This window comes from Thermobia domestica, chromosome 5 (genome assembly GCF_964235325.1).
Source record: "Thermobia domestica chromosome 5, izTheDome1.hap1.1, whole genome shotgun sequence".
NCBI classification, from domain to species: domain Eukaryota; kingdom Metazoa; phylum Arthropoda; class Insecta; order Zygentoma; family Lepismatidae; genus Thermobia; species Thermobia domestica.
Genome location: NC_137458.1, coordinates 239,317,429 through 239,334,211, shown reverse-complemented (window position 1 = coordinate 239,334,211; position 16,783 = coordinate 239,317,429). Strand labels below are relative to the sequence as shown.

Below are 16,783 nucleotides of genomic sequence, written 5' to 3'. Positions count from 1 at the left end.
AATTAAAATATAATACTAGGACTCCCTGTGGGATTATCCCATGGCTTTGAAACCAATATATATATATATATAGACAAGAATTAATCCAACAGGAGGTCTTAGTATTAAATTTTTATAAGAACATTCTGTTTTTACCTCATTCTTGTTTTCAGGTTAGCTTTCAGATTTAGACCTTACAACTAACTTACCTACTATTTTAAGATTAAACTCACTAAGATACATGTATACTATCTTATTATACATGATATCTCACATCGACTAATTTTGTTTTACAAATATTGCAACAACTGTACAATATTTCGTAAGAGCAAGAAAAGGCAAAGATTGACAATTAAGTGCATATTCTTTATTTAGACCTGATCAAAATATTTTTGATATCTCAGTTTGTTATATTCTTACAAAACTTATCTCAAGATTGTGTAGCTCTTACACAGTTCGTCTAGAATAAAGTATGTACAAAATTGAACATTATAAATTAGTAAGTGTATAATCATTTATACATTTTACATAGATATATATCTTATTAAAACGCTAAAAATGATAGACATTATTGAAGCATCGCAATTATCACGAAACTTTCAGTCCAACAAAACTTTTCACAATATCTATGGTCTCTTCTGCTATATTTGAAGCTTTCTCACTACCTTTATTTAATACCTGCTCTAGATACTGCGGTTCGTTGAGTAACTTTTGGATTTCTGTCCTAATCTTATGTAAGTTTTCATATACTACTTCTGCCACTACTAGTTTGTATTGCCCTGTGTCAATACCTACATTTTCCTTGCAAATTTCTGTTTCCGTTTTACCACTGAAAAGGGAATGAATCGTAATTAAATTAGATACACCAGGTCGGTTCGCTGGATCAAAAGTCACTGCTGAAGTAAAATCTGTTATAGCTTTCTTAAATTTCTCTGTTATCACTTCCGGGGGATCTGAAAGTTCTATTCTACTCCGAGGATCTTGTTCTGATTTGGACATTTTCTTATCTGGATTCCTCAAGCTCTTCAAACGACTGACAGTTTCATCTGGAATAACAACGAACAGTTTAATAAACATTGAACAAGAAATCCACCAGTAAAAGCACAACAGAAAATATTCATGTACTTCAATAAACAGAATACTGCAACTTACATAAAAATAAAGAGCTAATAGACGAAATCATTTGTATATGAATCTATTTCCAAAGCCAACTATTTAAAACATTATTTCTTCATGATTTTCAGAATTGTTTTATACTTTGTTAACGCTGATTTATTTATTTACATGTCAAACTTTTCATACAATATTATTGTCTTGTATGAATACTAATCTCCAGACTATCCCCAAGTACAAATCGTGCTGGAAGTACAATGCGTCGAATACAAACCCGAGTATAATTTCAGATCCCACTTTAATAATACGCTCCGTCCTTATAATCTCGATACTGCATAAGAACGCAAAACAAAACCGCAGAACTTCTCTCTTGTTTCAGAGAAACTAACTCGGCATTACTTATAAAACACTAAGAATAGCGTAATATGTAATAACTTGATTCAGAAGCTTTGGAAATTTTTTTGGGTTTTCATAATTTTAAACTAATTTTAGTAAAGTTTCAAAACTCATCCGTGCCATTGAAACTATTTAAATTGATTTGTGACTTCCAAAAAACTACCTAAAATGGCTCTAGGAAAGAATGCTAGAATTGAAAAATTCTCAGATACCTGATACAACTCTTGATTTATGTATATCCTCACCTAACTCTTTTACCTTGTTCATCATTTTAACACTTTTAATTTCTTCTGATATTAATGGATTCACAGTTCTTATTTTACAATCCCGTAACAAACATAATTACCCATCTTCCTTCCAAAGGTCCTGTATTCTCATTATAAATGGAATTAAATCATATAAAATAAGAATCTGCTTTGACTAAATATCATCTTTTTTTCAAGCAAAAGCACTGTGTTGTATGTCTATGAAATATCTAAAAATCTCAACAGATAAAGAGTTTCATTATAATTCTTATGTTGATACAAAGAAAAGCTCTCCAAGTATTTAGTAAAACAAAGAAACAAACAAGCGCATAGTCATGGCATGCCAATGGAAGACAGAAGTGGCACATACGGCGTTCAGTAAACGTGTACGGTGGTTGTGTGTTTTGGAATACGCAGGAACCTCGTCCGCTGTAACTGAACGCTTTCAAGCAGAATTTTAGAAGACATATTCTGTTTTCAAGAAGAAGTGGAACGCGACTCAGGGATAAAGACTCTCTGTGCACATCTCCTTTGATGGAAAGTCCAAAACTAACTGCATCGTTTTGGAGAACCTTAACATATCTGCCCCGTAAATTCACTACACGTGCACATCTAGAGCTAGGGCTCTCGCAATCAACACTGTGTTTCTCCGTAAATCGTAAATCCTACAGGTTTGTGTCTAGTACTTTATTCTTCGCAATCAACACTGTGTTTATCCGTAAATCGTAAATCCTACAAATTTGTGTCTAGTACTTTAATTCTTCGCAATTACTGGCCGCATTTAATCCAAATTAGGTGGCCAAGTAGGTCTCGTCTAAGGATTACTATATTTGATGGCCAGGCTCGGTAGGGACAAGCTTGACATGGCTTGTATGTGGTACTTAATTTCTCTAGCCGTGCTGAGCCGAGCAGAGCCTATCCCTGACCGGATTTGAATCAAATTTGGTGGGCAAGTAGTCCATTGTCTACGGAATAAAGATCGCTATATTTGGTCGCCGAGATCGGTCAGACACACACTCGGATCGGGTTGTATGTAGTACTTTATTTCTCGGTAAATACTGGTTGAGTCTGAACGAAATTTGGTAGGCAAGTAACCTAGTCTAAGGAATAAATATAATTTTATTCGGTGGCCGACCCCGGCCAGCAATAGGCTTGGCTCGGCAACAGAGGCTGTGTTCCACAGCTTTACACCCAGGAGATTCTGAGTTCGGTTCACCGACTGTATTCCCACTTTTTATCTTTTCAGAGTGGCTACAAAAATTGCCGGAAAGAATTCTCTGACTTTTTCCGGTTTTCCAGAAGTCTTAAAAATTTTCTTTGATATATAATTAGTAACACACTTTTTCCATTTTGATGGAAAAATGAAACCAAGAAAACATGACAATGGTGTTACATAAGTAATACATTTTTCCCTAATCAACTAGAACAATTTAAAAACAATGTATTTCATTATGAAATTACAGAGCACTTATCTACTAAAAATTCATGCATAAAGTAAGGAATTAAACAACTTCCCTGAAACTTTAACCTATAAATTTAGTTACATGATGAAAGTTTTTTAACATATGAAGGGAAAAAGTCATAGTGAGATCAAAAAATGGTATGCGTTTATGCCGAAAACTGGCTGCGGTACATTAACGACATATCACTAGAAAAAAAAAAAAAATCAATATGATGTTATAATTTATTTCACTTCTTCAAACACTTTAATTGCTCATCAATATTGCGCACATCTTCCATTATTTTAGTCGTCTTAAATTTACGCTCGTTTAGAATAATCTTTATTTTACTTCTTCAGCATATTTTCATTTCTTTTCTTGTTCTCTTTGACGCTGATTCTTTGCTTCTGCAAAACGAGTATGAGCATGTCGTCCATAATGAATTACAGATTTGCTTATGGATAGTTTCTCAAGGCCACCAGAAGAAGCTACTGAATCTTACTAAGTCTGTGAGCTACTAAAGTTAGTTCTTTCAAATTATTAGCTACTCATTCTGTATTCATTGAAAATCTTCTTTCTAGATTTGAATTTCCAAGAGAAAATCAGAATCATTTTAACAACATTTCTTCCAAATTATTTAACCAAAATCATCCAAACGCTGGTAAGTTCTAGATTTTGACTCATAATTCTTTTACAATTTGGATTCGGATATGACTCTTTGAACTGCTTTGCAACTGTTTATCCTACGGACATCTAACAAGTTATATTCAACTAGTTCAACTGAAAGAGAGTTCATTCGATTCATTTCAACATCAGATTCTGCAGAAACATTAAGACCCAAACACGAAAGAGGTCTAGTCAATTTATAATTTAAAGGCGACTTCTCTAGAATTTTAAGAACAAATTTCTGCACACACTTTCTGTAATTTAGGCGAAAAAAAAAAAGTACAAGTCTGTTATTTGTTGGTATTTTTTAAAGGCAGTAAGTGTAGCAAAACCAATCTCAACACTTTTCACAGGAAAAAGATTTCTTCATTTTTCACATCAATTCGTATACATAAACTCGAAGAACTAAAAGCTTCTGTTTTTACAAACTTTTATATCACTTTTTTTTTTATCAGTCAATAAAGTGATTTAAAGAAATGGACTAAGAAGAGCTTCAGTCTGAAATTCAGTAAGGAAAGCAGGTGATTTTGAAAACATGTACGTTTAGGAATAAGCATTTTACCTTCTTCCAACATACCTGGGAAGGTAAAATTTTCTTATCTTTTCTAACACATTGAATATACAACAAAAGATACCAAAAATGTAAATGGCTGTTATTGTATAAACGTAATTCGATCGTTTACTATTTTGTCTGCCAGTACCACCAAAGACTGAGAAATTTTGTTTCTTTTATGAAAAATTACGAAAGCGCGTGTCCGTTGAGAAAAATTGAGCAATCAGATGTAGTGAATCTGTTACAAATAATTTCGATAATGTAATGAAAAATTTCGATAATCTCATTCAAAATAAAGTAGATTACATCAACACGATAAACACTATAATTAGTACAATTTCTGACTTGTTCAAGAAGTTGTGGTGCTTGAAATAGGCGTTTAGGTTCCCTACCTCACAATATTCCCATTGGACACTTCTGCCATCTACATAAATTGGACCCACGAGGTTAGATACACCCTGTACAATTGGAGAGCTCCTTCTAGTAATATATTCCAGTAAACGAAGATAATCTTACCATATTATATTGTATTTTTGAGTTTTACGTCCCACGATTCTGTTGTTTAAGATAAAGGAGACGATGACAGATAAAAATGAAATGAATACTAAAACCATTCCTTGTGTACGCCACTACTTCATGAGTATTTTCTTTATATATCCTGGTTGAACCACATGCTCTCTATCATCAGGCATAAAGATGTTGGTAAGAACTGATCAGTCTCTCTTCTCTCTTATTTCTTTACCCTAAATGATAATTACTATGCATTTATTATCTTCTTTATCTTGCTACCTAAGAGCACTCAAATTACCAACTACAGTTACGGATGTGCCTTTTTTTCTCACTACTTGGAATTTCTTCTTTCATTCGTCGTTTTCTTTTTTCTATCGTGTATGACGGATACTAAAGCCAGACTCTTCTTTCTCTTCAGTCTTTCCATTACTCGATCACCTATTAATTCTGCTTTAGTTATCTTTTCTTTCAGCCACTTACCCAGAATCACTACAACCTCCACTTTTCCCACTACCCGAGTAAAACTTCCTATTTATTTTACATAGTAACTTTCCATTATTTTAACCTAATTTTGCAAATTCCTATCAAAATGAATTATTTTAACCCCTTCTTTGAGATTTTCTAAGTTTTCTCCCTGTAACGCGAAATGTATATTTCCCACTTCTATCATGATTCTTTCGTTCTTGCTTCAGTTTTTCTTTTATACTTCGCAATTCACTTGCCTAAGAGTCTATCCCAAGAAGTCTATTTGAGCAGTTCGAATAGAGGATTTTATTTTAACTCAAAATTTTAGAGTAAGATACTAGATATTCTTAAAATTTTCTACATATACCACAAAAAGTGTATACTTACCTCCTATAATTGCTTTAGGATAGGGAAAAACTTCTCCGTATTTACGATTGAATGCTTTTGATAAATGCTGCGCCAATTGAATATGTTGTAACTGATCTTCCCCGACTGGTACATGAGTTGCTCTGTTGGAAGAAAGAATCTTATCATAATCTATACCTCTATAAGATAACACGACTTTCACCACCAGAACCTTAGAAGTATATACAGTTTGGTCAAAAGTTTTGTTGCAAACAGGTACGAAAAATGTCAACGATTAGAAATGATGTATGAAAATAATCTAGCATTTCTGTGAAACCTTAATAATTTTGGCTGAACCTACAACACCATTGTTGTCCTTTGTTTCTTGCAGACTGAAAATGGAGTGGGGAAAGAAAGATCATGTTGCAGTTTTGGCTCTACACATGTGCGGACACCCTCCAACAACCATCTTTACGTTACTACAGGAACTGAACATTACACAGAAATTCGTTTATACAGCGATATAATGAAACATTGGCTGTCGAGGATAAGCCTCGCACTGGAAGAACTCGCTCCGTTAGGACACCAGATGTCATTAATGCAGTGAATCAGCACAATATTATAGATTCAAGAATTTTATTTGAAGCCAGGCTGAAACCCATAAACTATTCTTTTAAAAAATAGTCAACATTCTAAACTCCCTATCAACAAGCATTGCCAGAGTAAACATAATTAACGAACTGAAGATAATGATTAAAAAATGCATCGCAGTCTGACGTAATAAAACCACAAGTGAGAATTCAACTCTTACTTACCAATCAAAAGAACACTTAACTTGAGCTCTGCATTCCACATTGAGTCACACTATCAATTTACGAGTTTGACTCAACTACTTTACGGTTTTTGCAGTCCTTCCCAAGTGAGTTCCTATATCTTTGCTGTGTTTAATTAGACGAAGGTTTCAGAGAAAACTTTCAAGCTATGATTATTTGGGATTTAAAGCTACAAGCAAGTGAGATAACTGTAACTATAAACAAGGCTTCATACTGACTGTTAGCCCAAAGTGTTTGATATCTTGCAAACTAATTACTCCAACACCATGTTAAACAATAGAAAAGTCCTTCAATATCTTATTTCATTTATGATAAAAGCAAAATGTATTGAAGAGAAACGCATTTATATACAAAATGCGTACAATTATTTTTGCTTAATTGTAGCCATATGCATTATTTATTTTATTTATTGAACAGATTCCCAGATACAGCATAACTTTGCCATTTTACACAGGGACATGCTAACAAAAGAAAGAAAAAAGAAAACAAGACAACAATAACAACAACATAGAAAAAAGAGTGTAAGAGTAAAACTATTCCGTCAAAGCTCGTTTAATTGCTCTTTCAAACACTGGGTAGCTCGAAAAAATGTCCACATCAGTTGTTACTTGATTATAACAGTTTGGTATTCTATAAAAAAGAGACCTCTGTATAATAGCCAACCTAGGACGGGCAAGATGGAATAGGTGGGTATTCCGGGTGATGCGGGAATGGACACGTAAGGATAGTTCCTGAAGTAATATTTCCGATCTTAAGTTTCCATTAACTATTTTATGCAGATATTTCAGGTCAGAGACAATCCTGCGTACTTCAGGAGTCTGAATATTAAGATGTCGCAAGAGTTCTCTCTTAGATAATATTCGAAGTGCAGGAACACGAAAACGGACTATAGCGATGAAGAAATTGAGAACAGAATCAAGTCTGGAGAGATGTGTAGGTGCTGCCATGGCCCATATGGGAGAGCAGTATTCGATCTTAGGCGCTATTAAAGTCTTATAAAAAGTTGCTAATGAAGAAACAGTGCGTAGTTCGGTGAATCGATAAAGAAGTCCCAACATGCGCATTGAACTCTTTAGTATTGAGGAGATGTGGTCAGAGAATGTGAGTTTTGAATCAAAGATGACTTCAAGATCATTATGACTAGCAGAATGTGTGATAGGGGAATCGTTGATATGGTATGTGGAGGGAACAGGAGACTTTTTCAAAGTAATAGTAATACTGTCACATTTCTTACTGTTGAGTTTCAAGTGCCACATTTCACACCAGCCTGTAAGATAATTTATGTCTTCCTGTAGAGCAATTGTGTCATGGAGACACGATATTTCTCTGTATTACGACTTGAGATGCTAGATGACAAATAAAGAAATAATTATAATACTTCTCTTCCATATTTATATTTGTACTACTAGTATGCCAGTTTAACAATAAGTATTAGTACATATATTACTTATTTGCCAAACAAATTTTACATAATTATGAGTGATATCCATATTATTGTTCAAATCATCTACATTAGTCAACTCAGAAAACTGATTTAACATTCTATTAATACTAATATTTATCAGCACGTAAGTATCCTATCAACAATATAAACAAATATTCAGTACAATTGCAGTTAAAATAAGGTTAGCATGTTTTCATGTTGTTACCAGCGGCGGCTGGTATATGTTGCATGGTTGTGCAACCGGATACTTTTCAATACTAAAGATATTTTTAAGTATTAAAGTAGTGGATCAGTAAAAAATAAACCTTTGCTCTTGAGCGCAAAACAGTACTGATGCATTTCTAAAAAGTTAAATTAAAAAAACTGAAAGAAAGAGAGTGATTTACAAATCCAGTTGCAGGGAGCGTTGCCACTGGAAGCAGTAACATTAAGCATATGGCAGCGAGCTCCTATCTCTTAACACGAGGAAGTGGATTTATTTTTGCATCGCTGCTATCCTCCCGTATTGCGCTCTTCCAGTTGCTACTTTGTCCACAACTGGTATATAGTCAGCTTCTGTAGTAGTTACGAATTCCTCCGCTTGGCAGCGCTTGACTCAATTGATAGATTGAGCGAGATATAGACGCTTGGAAGAAAGAAGTTATTCGCCAAACAGGAACTCGCAAAGAACAAATACGCGTCTGGTGATAACAGGGGCGAATACAGGCTGAATGTTTGGGGGAGGGCGGTCATTCGAAGTCAATAGATTTTATTTTACATTTATAATACAAAGGTAAAAATTCTTGTTATAGATTTTATTTTTAAAATAAAAAATATCCTATTCTGGGGGGGGGGGGTCGAGTCTCGAAGGAGAAAATGTCTTAGCTCTGTGTCGTTCGTGCACATGATCTCGTGTTCGATTTCCGGCGGAGAGCATAAAAAATAATCTCAAATCATTCACTTTCAATACTCATCTGTCTTCTTTAGCCTAAACTGCTGGAATTTTAAACTATTATTATTATTTTTTTCATTTTCGAAGGAAAAATCTTATATTTCATGCTTCTTTATAGTAGAACAGCAGACAAAAATACGTAGTTACTGAAAATGAACTTTTTGTCCCTTATATTCATATAAAGAAATGCTAACAAATTGCATATTGTTGGAGGAGAGAGGTGTTTCTGTACTCTGAAGAAAATAAAGCGGAAAATATTTGCAGTAGCGATGCTTTCTATTCAGAAAAACTTGGCGAGGATTATTTCAGATTTCAATGAAGTCATAGAAAAATTTGAAGCTCGGAACGAACGAAGAAAGAACTTCCACTTTAAATAATGCATAGTTTACTTAATTAAATAATTTTGTTTAACTGTGTGCATGAATATATGCAATTTTCTTCTTTTTGGATTCATGGCTTACAGCACATGCTATATATTCCATTTATCTCTCGTTCAATAACATGAACGTAGAAGGTTTGCATATAAATAGTGTATAAACGTACATTGATAGTGGTTGTTAAAAAAAAAAAAAGGGAATAACTTATACAAAGGGTGTTCAAAAAGTTTTGTACAGTGGTCTCTATTTTTTTTTATTTGTTGCAGGAGGAGAATGAAATTTTCGTGAACATACTTGGAACATTTAGCTATACACTGAGCCTACTAAATGTAGCCTTCATCAGCTGTGACGCATCTCGTGCAACATTCTTTCCATGATGTAAATGCACTTTGGTAAAATTCTGGAGATTGACTTTTACACCATCGCTTGACACAGGAAATAAGGTCTTTCTCACATCAAATGTTTTACAGCGCAGGTGGGCCTTCAGACGTGTTTTGCTCTCAGGTTCGGACAAAAACAACTATGTTTCATCCTGGATAATGACGCCGTCAAAACACTGTTTCCACTCTTCAGTAAAGGTCGTCATGAGACCCTCGCACACATCCTTCCTCATCTTTTTCATTTCTCTTGTCAATAATTTAGGTATCCAACGTGCACAGATTTTTCTGTATCCTAGTGGCTGTACCACTGATACCACACTACCCATTGACAAACCAGTCATTTCAGCAAGCTGTCATGTCGTCACACATCTGTCATTTTGGATGATTTGATTAATGGTCTACTTCCTCACATCACTCACTACCGTCAATGGTCTACCGCATCGTGGATTGTCCAGTAGAGAAATCACCTTCTTAAAACCTCAGCAAACACCGCTGGATACTGCTGCGATCCAATGTGTCCTCCCCATAAACAGGGAGCAACTTCCTGTGAATCGATGTGGCAGAGCCATCGCCGGTCTTGAAGAGGAACTCCATTACCGACCGTTGTCTCAATCTAACATCTATTTCATGGTCCATTATGGCTCACCTGTAAATAAAAGAAAATACTTTTATATACCAACTTATAGCTAAATGTTCCAAGTATGTTCACAAAAAAATTCATTCTCCTCCTGCAACAAATAAAAAAATTAGAGACCACTGTGCAAAACTTTTTGAACACACTTTGTACATTAAATCAATATTAGAGAATTCACTTTAATCAATAAATATACAAATGGAGCTTGAAAAGACTTTTCCTCTTCATATTTCCTTAATATTTTTTGGATAAGACTCAAGAATGCTGGGGGAGGGGAACACTTGCGCGTAACTACATACTTTTGATATTGCAACATTGTAACCGGTGCTTCTACAGACCACGAATCGCTACTGGTTGTTACTACAAAACGATAAAAGTTAGCTACAGTCAATTAATAATATATGGAACATACTATTTCCAATATTCAGCTCACCTTGTATTACGTAACATGAAATATATTGTAATATATTACAAATACTTACCTATATAATAAAATATCTGCACACTGTAGCACAGGATACACATATAAACCAAGTGGTACTTCCTTTAAGGCTGCGGATTTTTCCTTATATTGTGGCAAATGACCAAGTCTCGCCATTGTTGTTAGGCAGCCCAAAATCCATGATAATTCTGCATGTTGTTTCACCTGCAATATTAATTTTCTGTGCAATTTTGTTCTTTTTTTACATACATTTGAGACGTTAAATAATGAAACATTATGATATATAACACAATACTCCGGGAACACATGAGGTAAAGGAATTCCACTTAAAATTCCATGAAATGAAGAAAGGTTTCTCCCTAAATTTCGACCACTACTTTATGCGGCATTCATTGTTACGTTAAATAATAATAATAATAATAATAATAATAATATAAAAAAATTAAAATATGGAAAATAGACTATTTATATAAATTGGAATTCTCCCGAGGAGTTAATAAAATAGCAGTCATCTAGACATACAATAAAAGCACACTTTTAACAAGGAAGAAGAGAAAATAATAATTTAAAAAACTACATTGTTTTCATTTTTCTCCTGGAACGATCATATACAAAATCACGAAAAGGAGAAAGGGACTGGAAGAAGAAAAGAGATATGGAGAACCATAGTGCGTGGAAGCATGAGGCAAGCAACTTCATATTTCTGACATACACCAAGTATTTCGGATAAAACCTCCGTTATTTATGTATCACAAACGGCTAAAGACAATAATAATAATAATAATAATAATAATAATAATAATAATAATAATAATAATAATAATAATAATAATAATAATAAGTGAGATCGAAAAAGTTCAGAGTCCATCGACTGGAGTGTTCTACTTTCCCCACAGGGTCTTTTATTATGGGGCACTATGGAAGGGGGAGGGTATCCCGAAAATTTTAAATGGCAAGGTATACTATCTCATCTCATACATCGATGAAAAGTTGTTCACGTAAGGAATCATTTACGGAATGGTTACCATTTAACTGTACTATAATACCAGAACAGAAATTATCTCCCCGGTTTTCGTAAATAATACCCCGCACGAACAACTCTTCCCTATGAAAGCAGTTTGTTTATCATAACTTTTCCAATAATATATCATATGTCATACCATTTTCAATTATGTCATACCTACTTATGCGCCCTCTGACATTTTTCTATTTTATTTTTTGTTTCATCCTTTCATCCCCAACCTTTTGTGATTTACAAGCACTCGATGTCTAGAGACAGAAAGACAAAAATTAGGATACATTAAAAAAAACTTGAATTACTGGAAACAAATTTGATTTCATTGACTTACATATATATCACACCAGCATAACACTTTTGAACACAAATTCACGTAAAGTCCTATTCACCATGCACACTTACAGCAGACTGCTGAAATAGAATACACTTCTCTGGATTTATACCACAGGCCAGCAAGGAGGCAGTCATCTCCAAAATGTTTCTCTTCAATACTTCTGGATTCTAAAACAGAGAAATAAAAATATGGAATAAACTACGAAGTCTATACACCGACCCATTTACTCTATAATTATCCAGTATATTGTCCACAAAGCTCAAAATGAAGATTTGTAAACCAAAAAGAAACTTCTTTCAAAAACTATACTCCATAAGTATCCACTGCATTCTCCACAAAGCTCACAATCAAGATTTGTAAACCTTTCTTAAAACAAAAGATCCGATTCAGAACATCTTTCTTTTGAATATACTGAGTTCAAGAAACACAGTTTAAACGCCGGACAGAATGCACAAGTGAAGCAATCAGGACACTGAAAGCATAACCATACGTTACGTTTTTTGAGAATCTTCTGAGCAGACACCTTCTTTCTTGTAATTCTGTAGAGAGAAGGAGTTTGCAATTAACACGACGAGTCAGCAACAAACACGTTCAGAAAAGAGAGTTAGAATTATGTGACAGGCCTATTTTAATTCTATATTTACCTACATACTTAATGGGCCTACGATGGTTTTGAAGTAGACTCTATGTAGAAATAGTTTCTGTTTTGTGTCTGAGAAATGGTGTTTCCTTTTAACAATACCCACAGTAATAAACAATGTAGGTCTATTTCTATTCAGAAACTTAAAAAGTGTTACTTTTAAAATGTTAATTTTGCCAGCAACTCAACGTTACATAAATTAACAAAAAATTGCATTAAAAAAAAAAAAAAAAAAAAAAAAAAAAAAAAAAAAAAAAGGTTATATGATTAACGTTAATGTTAAGCTTGTGGAACTTTTTAGTGTCCGAATAATACGTGCTTATTTCTTGTGCGTTACGAGTGTGAAAAATAATTTCAACAGTTTGACCCCGGTTGGAGATACAAGATTTAAACCATTTATAGGCATTCTCCCTAATTCCAAAATCTTGTTGTTTTCTGAGTAATACTTCATGATTAATCGTCTCGAATCCTTTGCTACGATCAAGTAATATGCCAGTTACATACTCCTTATTGTTTAAAAAACTTAGAACGGAATAGAGAAACGAGGAAATAACAGTTTCAGTAGATTTATTTGATCTAAAGCCATTTTAAGCAGTAGAAATTAAGTTAAAATTATTAAGGAAGCTTGTAAGTTTTTCAAAAAATATGGAGAAAGTAGATAGACAGGATATTGGTATATAGTTCGACGTATGATCTTTATTACTACTTTTATATAAGAGTTTAATAACTGCTAACTTCAATGCCTCATGAACAACAGCACTAAATGAGTTATTTGATATAAAACGTAAGATATTTGTAATTTCATGAGAGCATTGCCTTAAACTTTTACCGGAAACCTCGTCATATCCTGAAGAACTTTTGCTTTTTTATTTTTACTGTACTATTTATCATTTTTCTTGACTAGTTACTACATGTAAAAACAGTGAGTTGTCGAAAGTATTAACATTTTGCCTACGTACGTGTTGTTCGTTGGATACTTTTGTGTTCACGTTCTTAGTGATAAACTTTTTTACTTCGTTTGAGAAGTGGTTATTAAAAGAAATATTAATTTCAGTCGGTTTCCTAATAATTTTATTTTGGTAAACTATGCTAGTTATCGTACAAGAAGATTTTCGTTTTCCAGATTCTTACTATGTAGGTTTCATTTTATTGGAGCACAAGAAAGCGAGACGTCACAATTTAGTCTGTTCGATACTTGTTAATGAATATTATAGGATATACGGTATATTATTAAATTAAAATTAAGTACTAACTTTGAACTTCAAAAGTATATTGTATTATTATAAATGATTTCTACCCTCACTGGAGTCTTCATCAGTAACTCTTCTTCCGCTGCTACACTTATTCTTGATTATTAATCCACAAGGGCACAGTTTTGAACTATCAAAATTAAGACTATGAAAAAAAAAATGTAATTTATAGTGTAATTATCTTCTTTGTGAAAAATTTCCAGGAGAAAAAAATACATTAATAAACAAAAGATAGTATACATAACATTTTTCACAGAGAAGATACTAGTAGTTATTTCTGCAAGAAGATTGTGGATAATGGAAAAATGTTTATGCAACTAAAGTCATTTCTGCGACAGCCTTAAAGTTTGCACAAGTTTCCTGTCGTTATTAGTGTCATGCTTCGTAACTAATATTTATACTGTTTAAATGCTTGTAGTTCTGTTTTGAAGAATGGAAGTCCAAAAGTGAAAATAGTGAAGTTCTACAAACTACACAAAAATTTGTTTTTTTTTTTTTTTTATTCACAGTCTTAATTTTCATGATTCAAGAATGTCCCCTCGTAGAAAAATAATCAAGAATAAGTATAACACCAAAATGCTATACTCTTTTTGCTATGCCACTACTCTAACATATTTTGGCGAGAGCTGAGCGGGACTCCACTAGTGTTATAAGTTGGAGGGGGCTTGCACCCCTTGTTGTTTTGCGTGGCACTCTCACAGCGCAGGCCTACATTGATGTTTTAAGCACCTACTTGCTTCCCACTGTTGAAGAGCAATTCGGGGATGGTGATTGCATCTTTCAACACGATCGAGCACCTGTTCACACTACACGGCCTGTGGCGGAGGGGTTACACGACCATAACATCCCTGTAATGGACTGGCCTGCACAGAGTCCTGAGTTGAATCCTATAGAACACCTCTGGGATGTTTTGGAACACCGACTTCGTGCCAGGCCTCACCGACCTACGTCGATACCTCTCCTCAGTTCAGCACTCCGTGAAGAATGGGTTGCCATTCCCCAAGAAACCTCCAAGCGCCTGATTGAAAGTATGCCTGCGAGAGTGGAAGCTGTCATCAAGGCTAAGGGTAGCCAACACCATATTGAATTCCAGCAGTACCGATAGAGGGCGCCACGAACTTGTAATTCACTTTCAGCCGGGTGTCCGGATACTTTTGATCACATAGTGTATGTTTATTATAGTACAAAAATGCCCCTAGCCTGCACCTCGAACATGAGAATCATAACACACTGTTTAAGGACTTCTCTGATTCCAGTCCAGTACCAGAATATACACTGAAAAATAGATCAGAGAAGACCTGTAACAGTATGTTAATACCATTTTCATGATCGGGATCCAACGCAGGAGCATTTTTGCTAAGAACTAATATTTACTTGCATATTTTGCATTTTACTTTCGACATAAATTGTTCATTTCTTACGGTGTATTCGTTTTATTAAAACTATTATACTACAAATGAGAATATGATGAAAGTTTCAGGTATGAATTTGCTATTTTATTTCAGGGCACAGACATAATTTTGGAAGAGAAAATAGACTCTTGTAAAATTAAATAAAATTTTATAATTTTCATTGGTTTGTCTGCGTTATGCATGGAATAGAAATAGCAATCGACTGAATAATTAGTTAATGAAGATTCAACGATGAAGAGATGATAGAAAATTATTACACACGGTGCGGCAACTAAAAGTTTGTTGCTGGATCCTTGTACATGAGTTTTCTTCAAGAACAATGATTGTGAACGGTTCAAATGTTCTGCGCGTGACTAACGTAATGTAAGAAGAATTATCAGCAACAGCTGAAACAAGTAGTTGTTGTAAAGTTGATGAGTATCGAGTTGCGGAATGGACTTAAATCTTGAGATGTCTATTTTCATAGCGGAAAGATACTTTACATTCAGACCATTCAAGGGTGTCAGAGCACATTTCAGGGAAAAGTTTCTCAACACGCCAGCACCTTAGAAGTACGAAATATAGAAACTAATTACGAATCTTTTGAAATGGGTTCAGTTTATGACAGGACATATAATACAGAAGAAAGTGCGAATTGAAAACAATACTGTGGAAGTGCGCAGACGTATGTTGCAAAGCCCTCAGAAGTCAAACAGGTAATAATCCCAAGAAACGGGAATCTGACGACACATGTCGTATACTTAAGTTAGATTTAAAATTTATTAAACGATACAAAATTATATTTTTCTAGGAACTTAAGCCTCCGGATTATGTGAAACGTGTTAGGTACTGTATATGGCTACAGGAAATCATTGTATTGAATCCTTCGCTGTATTTAATGTCAGATAAAGCATGGCTGAGAATCTTTCTGACTTGCTGATAGCCTGAATAACAGTATTTGGACCAATACTAACCCCAGATCAATATTTGAAACCCCCTTTATGATTAAGATATAAGTTTTGTAGGCACGCAGGATAATCGGTCTATTCTTCTTTATTGACACTATTAACTTTGATCGTTAAATGTAACAACTAAGTGAGAAAAAATGAGGTAACGCCTTTTCCTAACAAGATGGTGCAATAGCGCACATATCAAACTGACGTCCCAACACGAGTGCAGTATATGAAGCATTCAAGACGGAGAGGACGGTATCAAAGAGTCTATGGCTTTCGAGATTATACCGGACCTTTCGACGTGTGGCTTCTTTCTGTGAGGTGGGAGTATATCAATCGAGTAAGGTATACAGAAATAATCAGCACACACTGGACGAATTGAATGCAAACAATTCTGCCGCCATTCTACATAAAACACCAGATGAGTTATGGTGGGTTTCAAACA

The 16,783-nt window shown here is 34.3% G+C and overlaps 1 protein-coding gene across 3 annotated transcripts in view; it reads right to left on the bottom strand.

Annotated features, from left to right (window-relative positions):
* Positions 1-324: 324 nt before the first annotated feature.
* Positions 325-16,783, bottom strand: part of TrpRS-m (Tryptophanyl-tRNA synthetase, mitochondrial) — a 48,653-nt gene continuing 32,194 nt past the window's right edge. For all 3 annotated transcript variants that reach the window (XM_081759844.1, XM_081759846.1, XM_081759845.1), the window contains exons 3-6: positions 12,173-12,271; positions 10,793-10,956; positions 5,754-5,875; positions 325-1,025 (exon numbers count right to left, since the gene is read on the bottom strand). In XM_081759844.1, the coding sequence (XP_081615970.1) occupies positions 568-1,025; positions 5,754-5,875; positions 10,793-10,956; positions 12,173-12,271 (843 nt within the window). In that variant the 3' untranslated portion in view covers positions 325-567. The remainder of the gene's footprint in view (positions 1,026-5,753; positions 5,876-10,792; positions 10,957-12,172; positions 12,272-16,783) is intronic.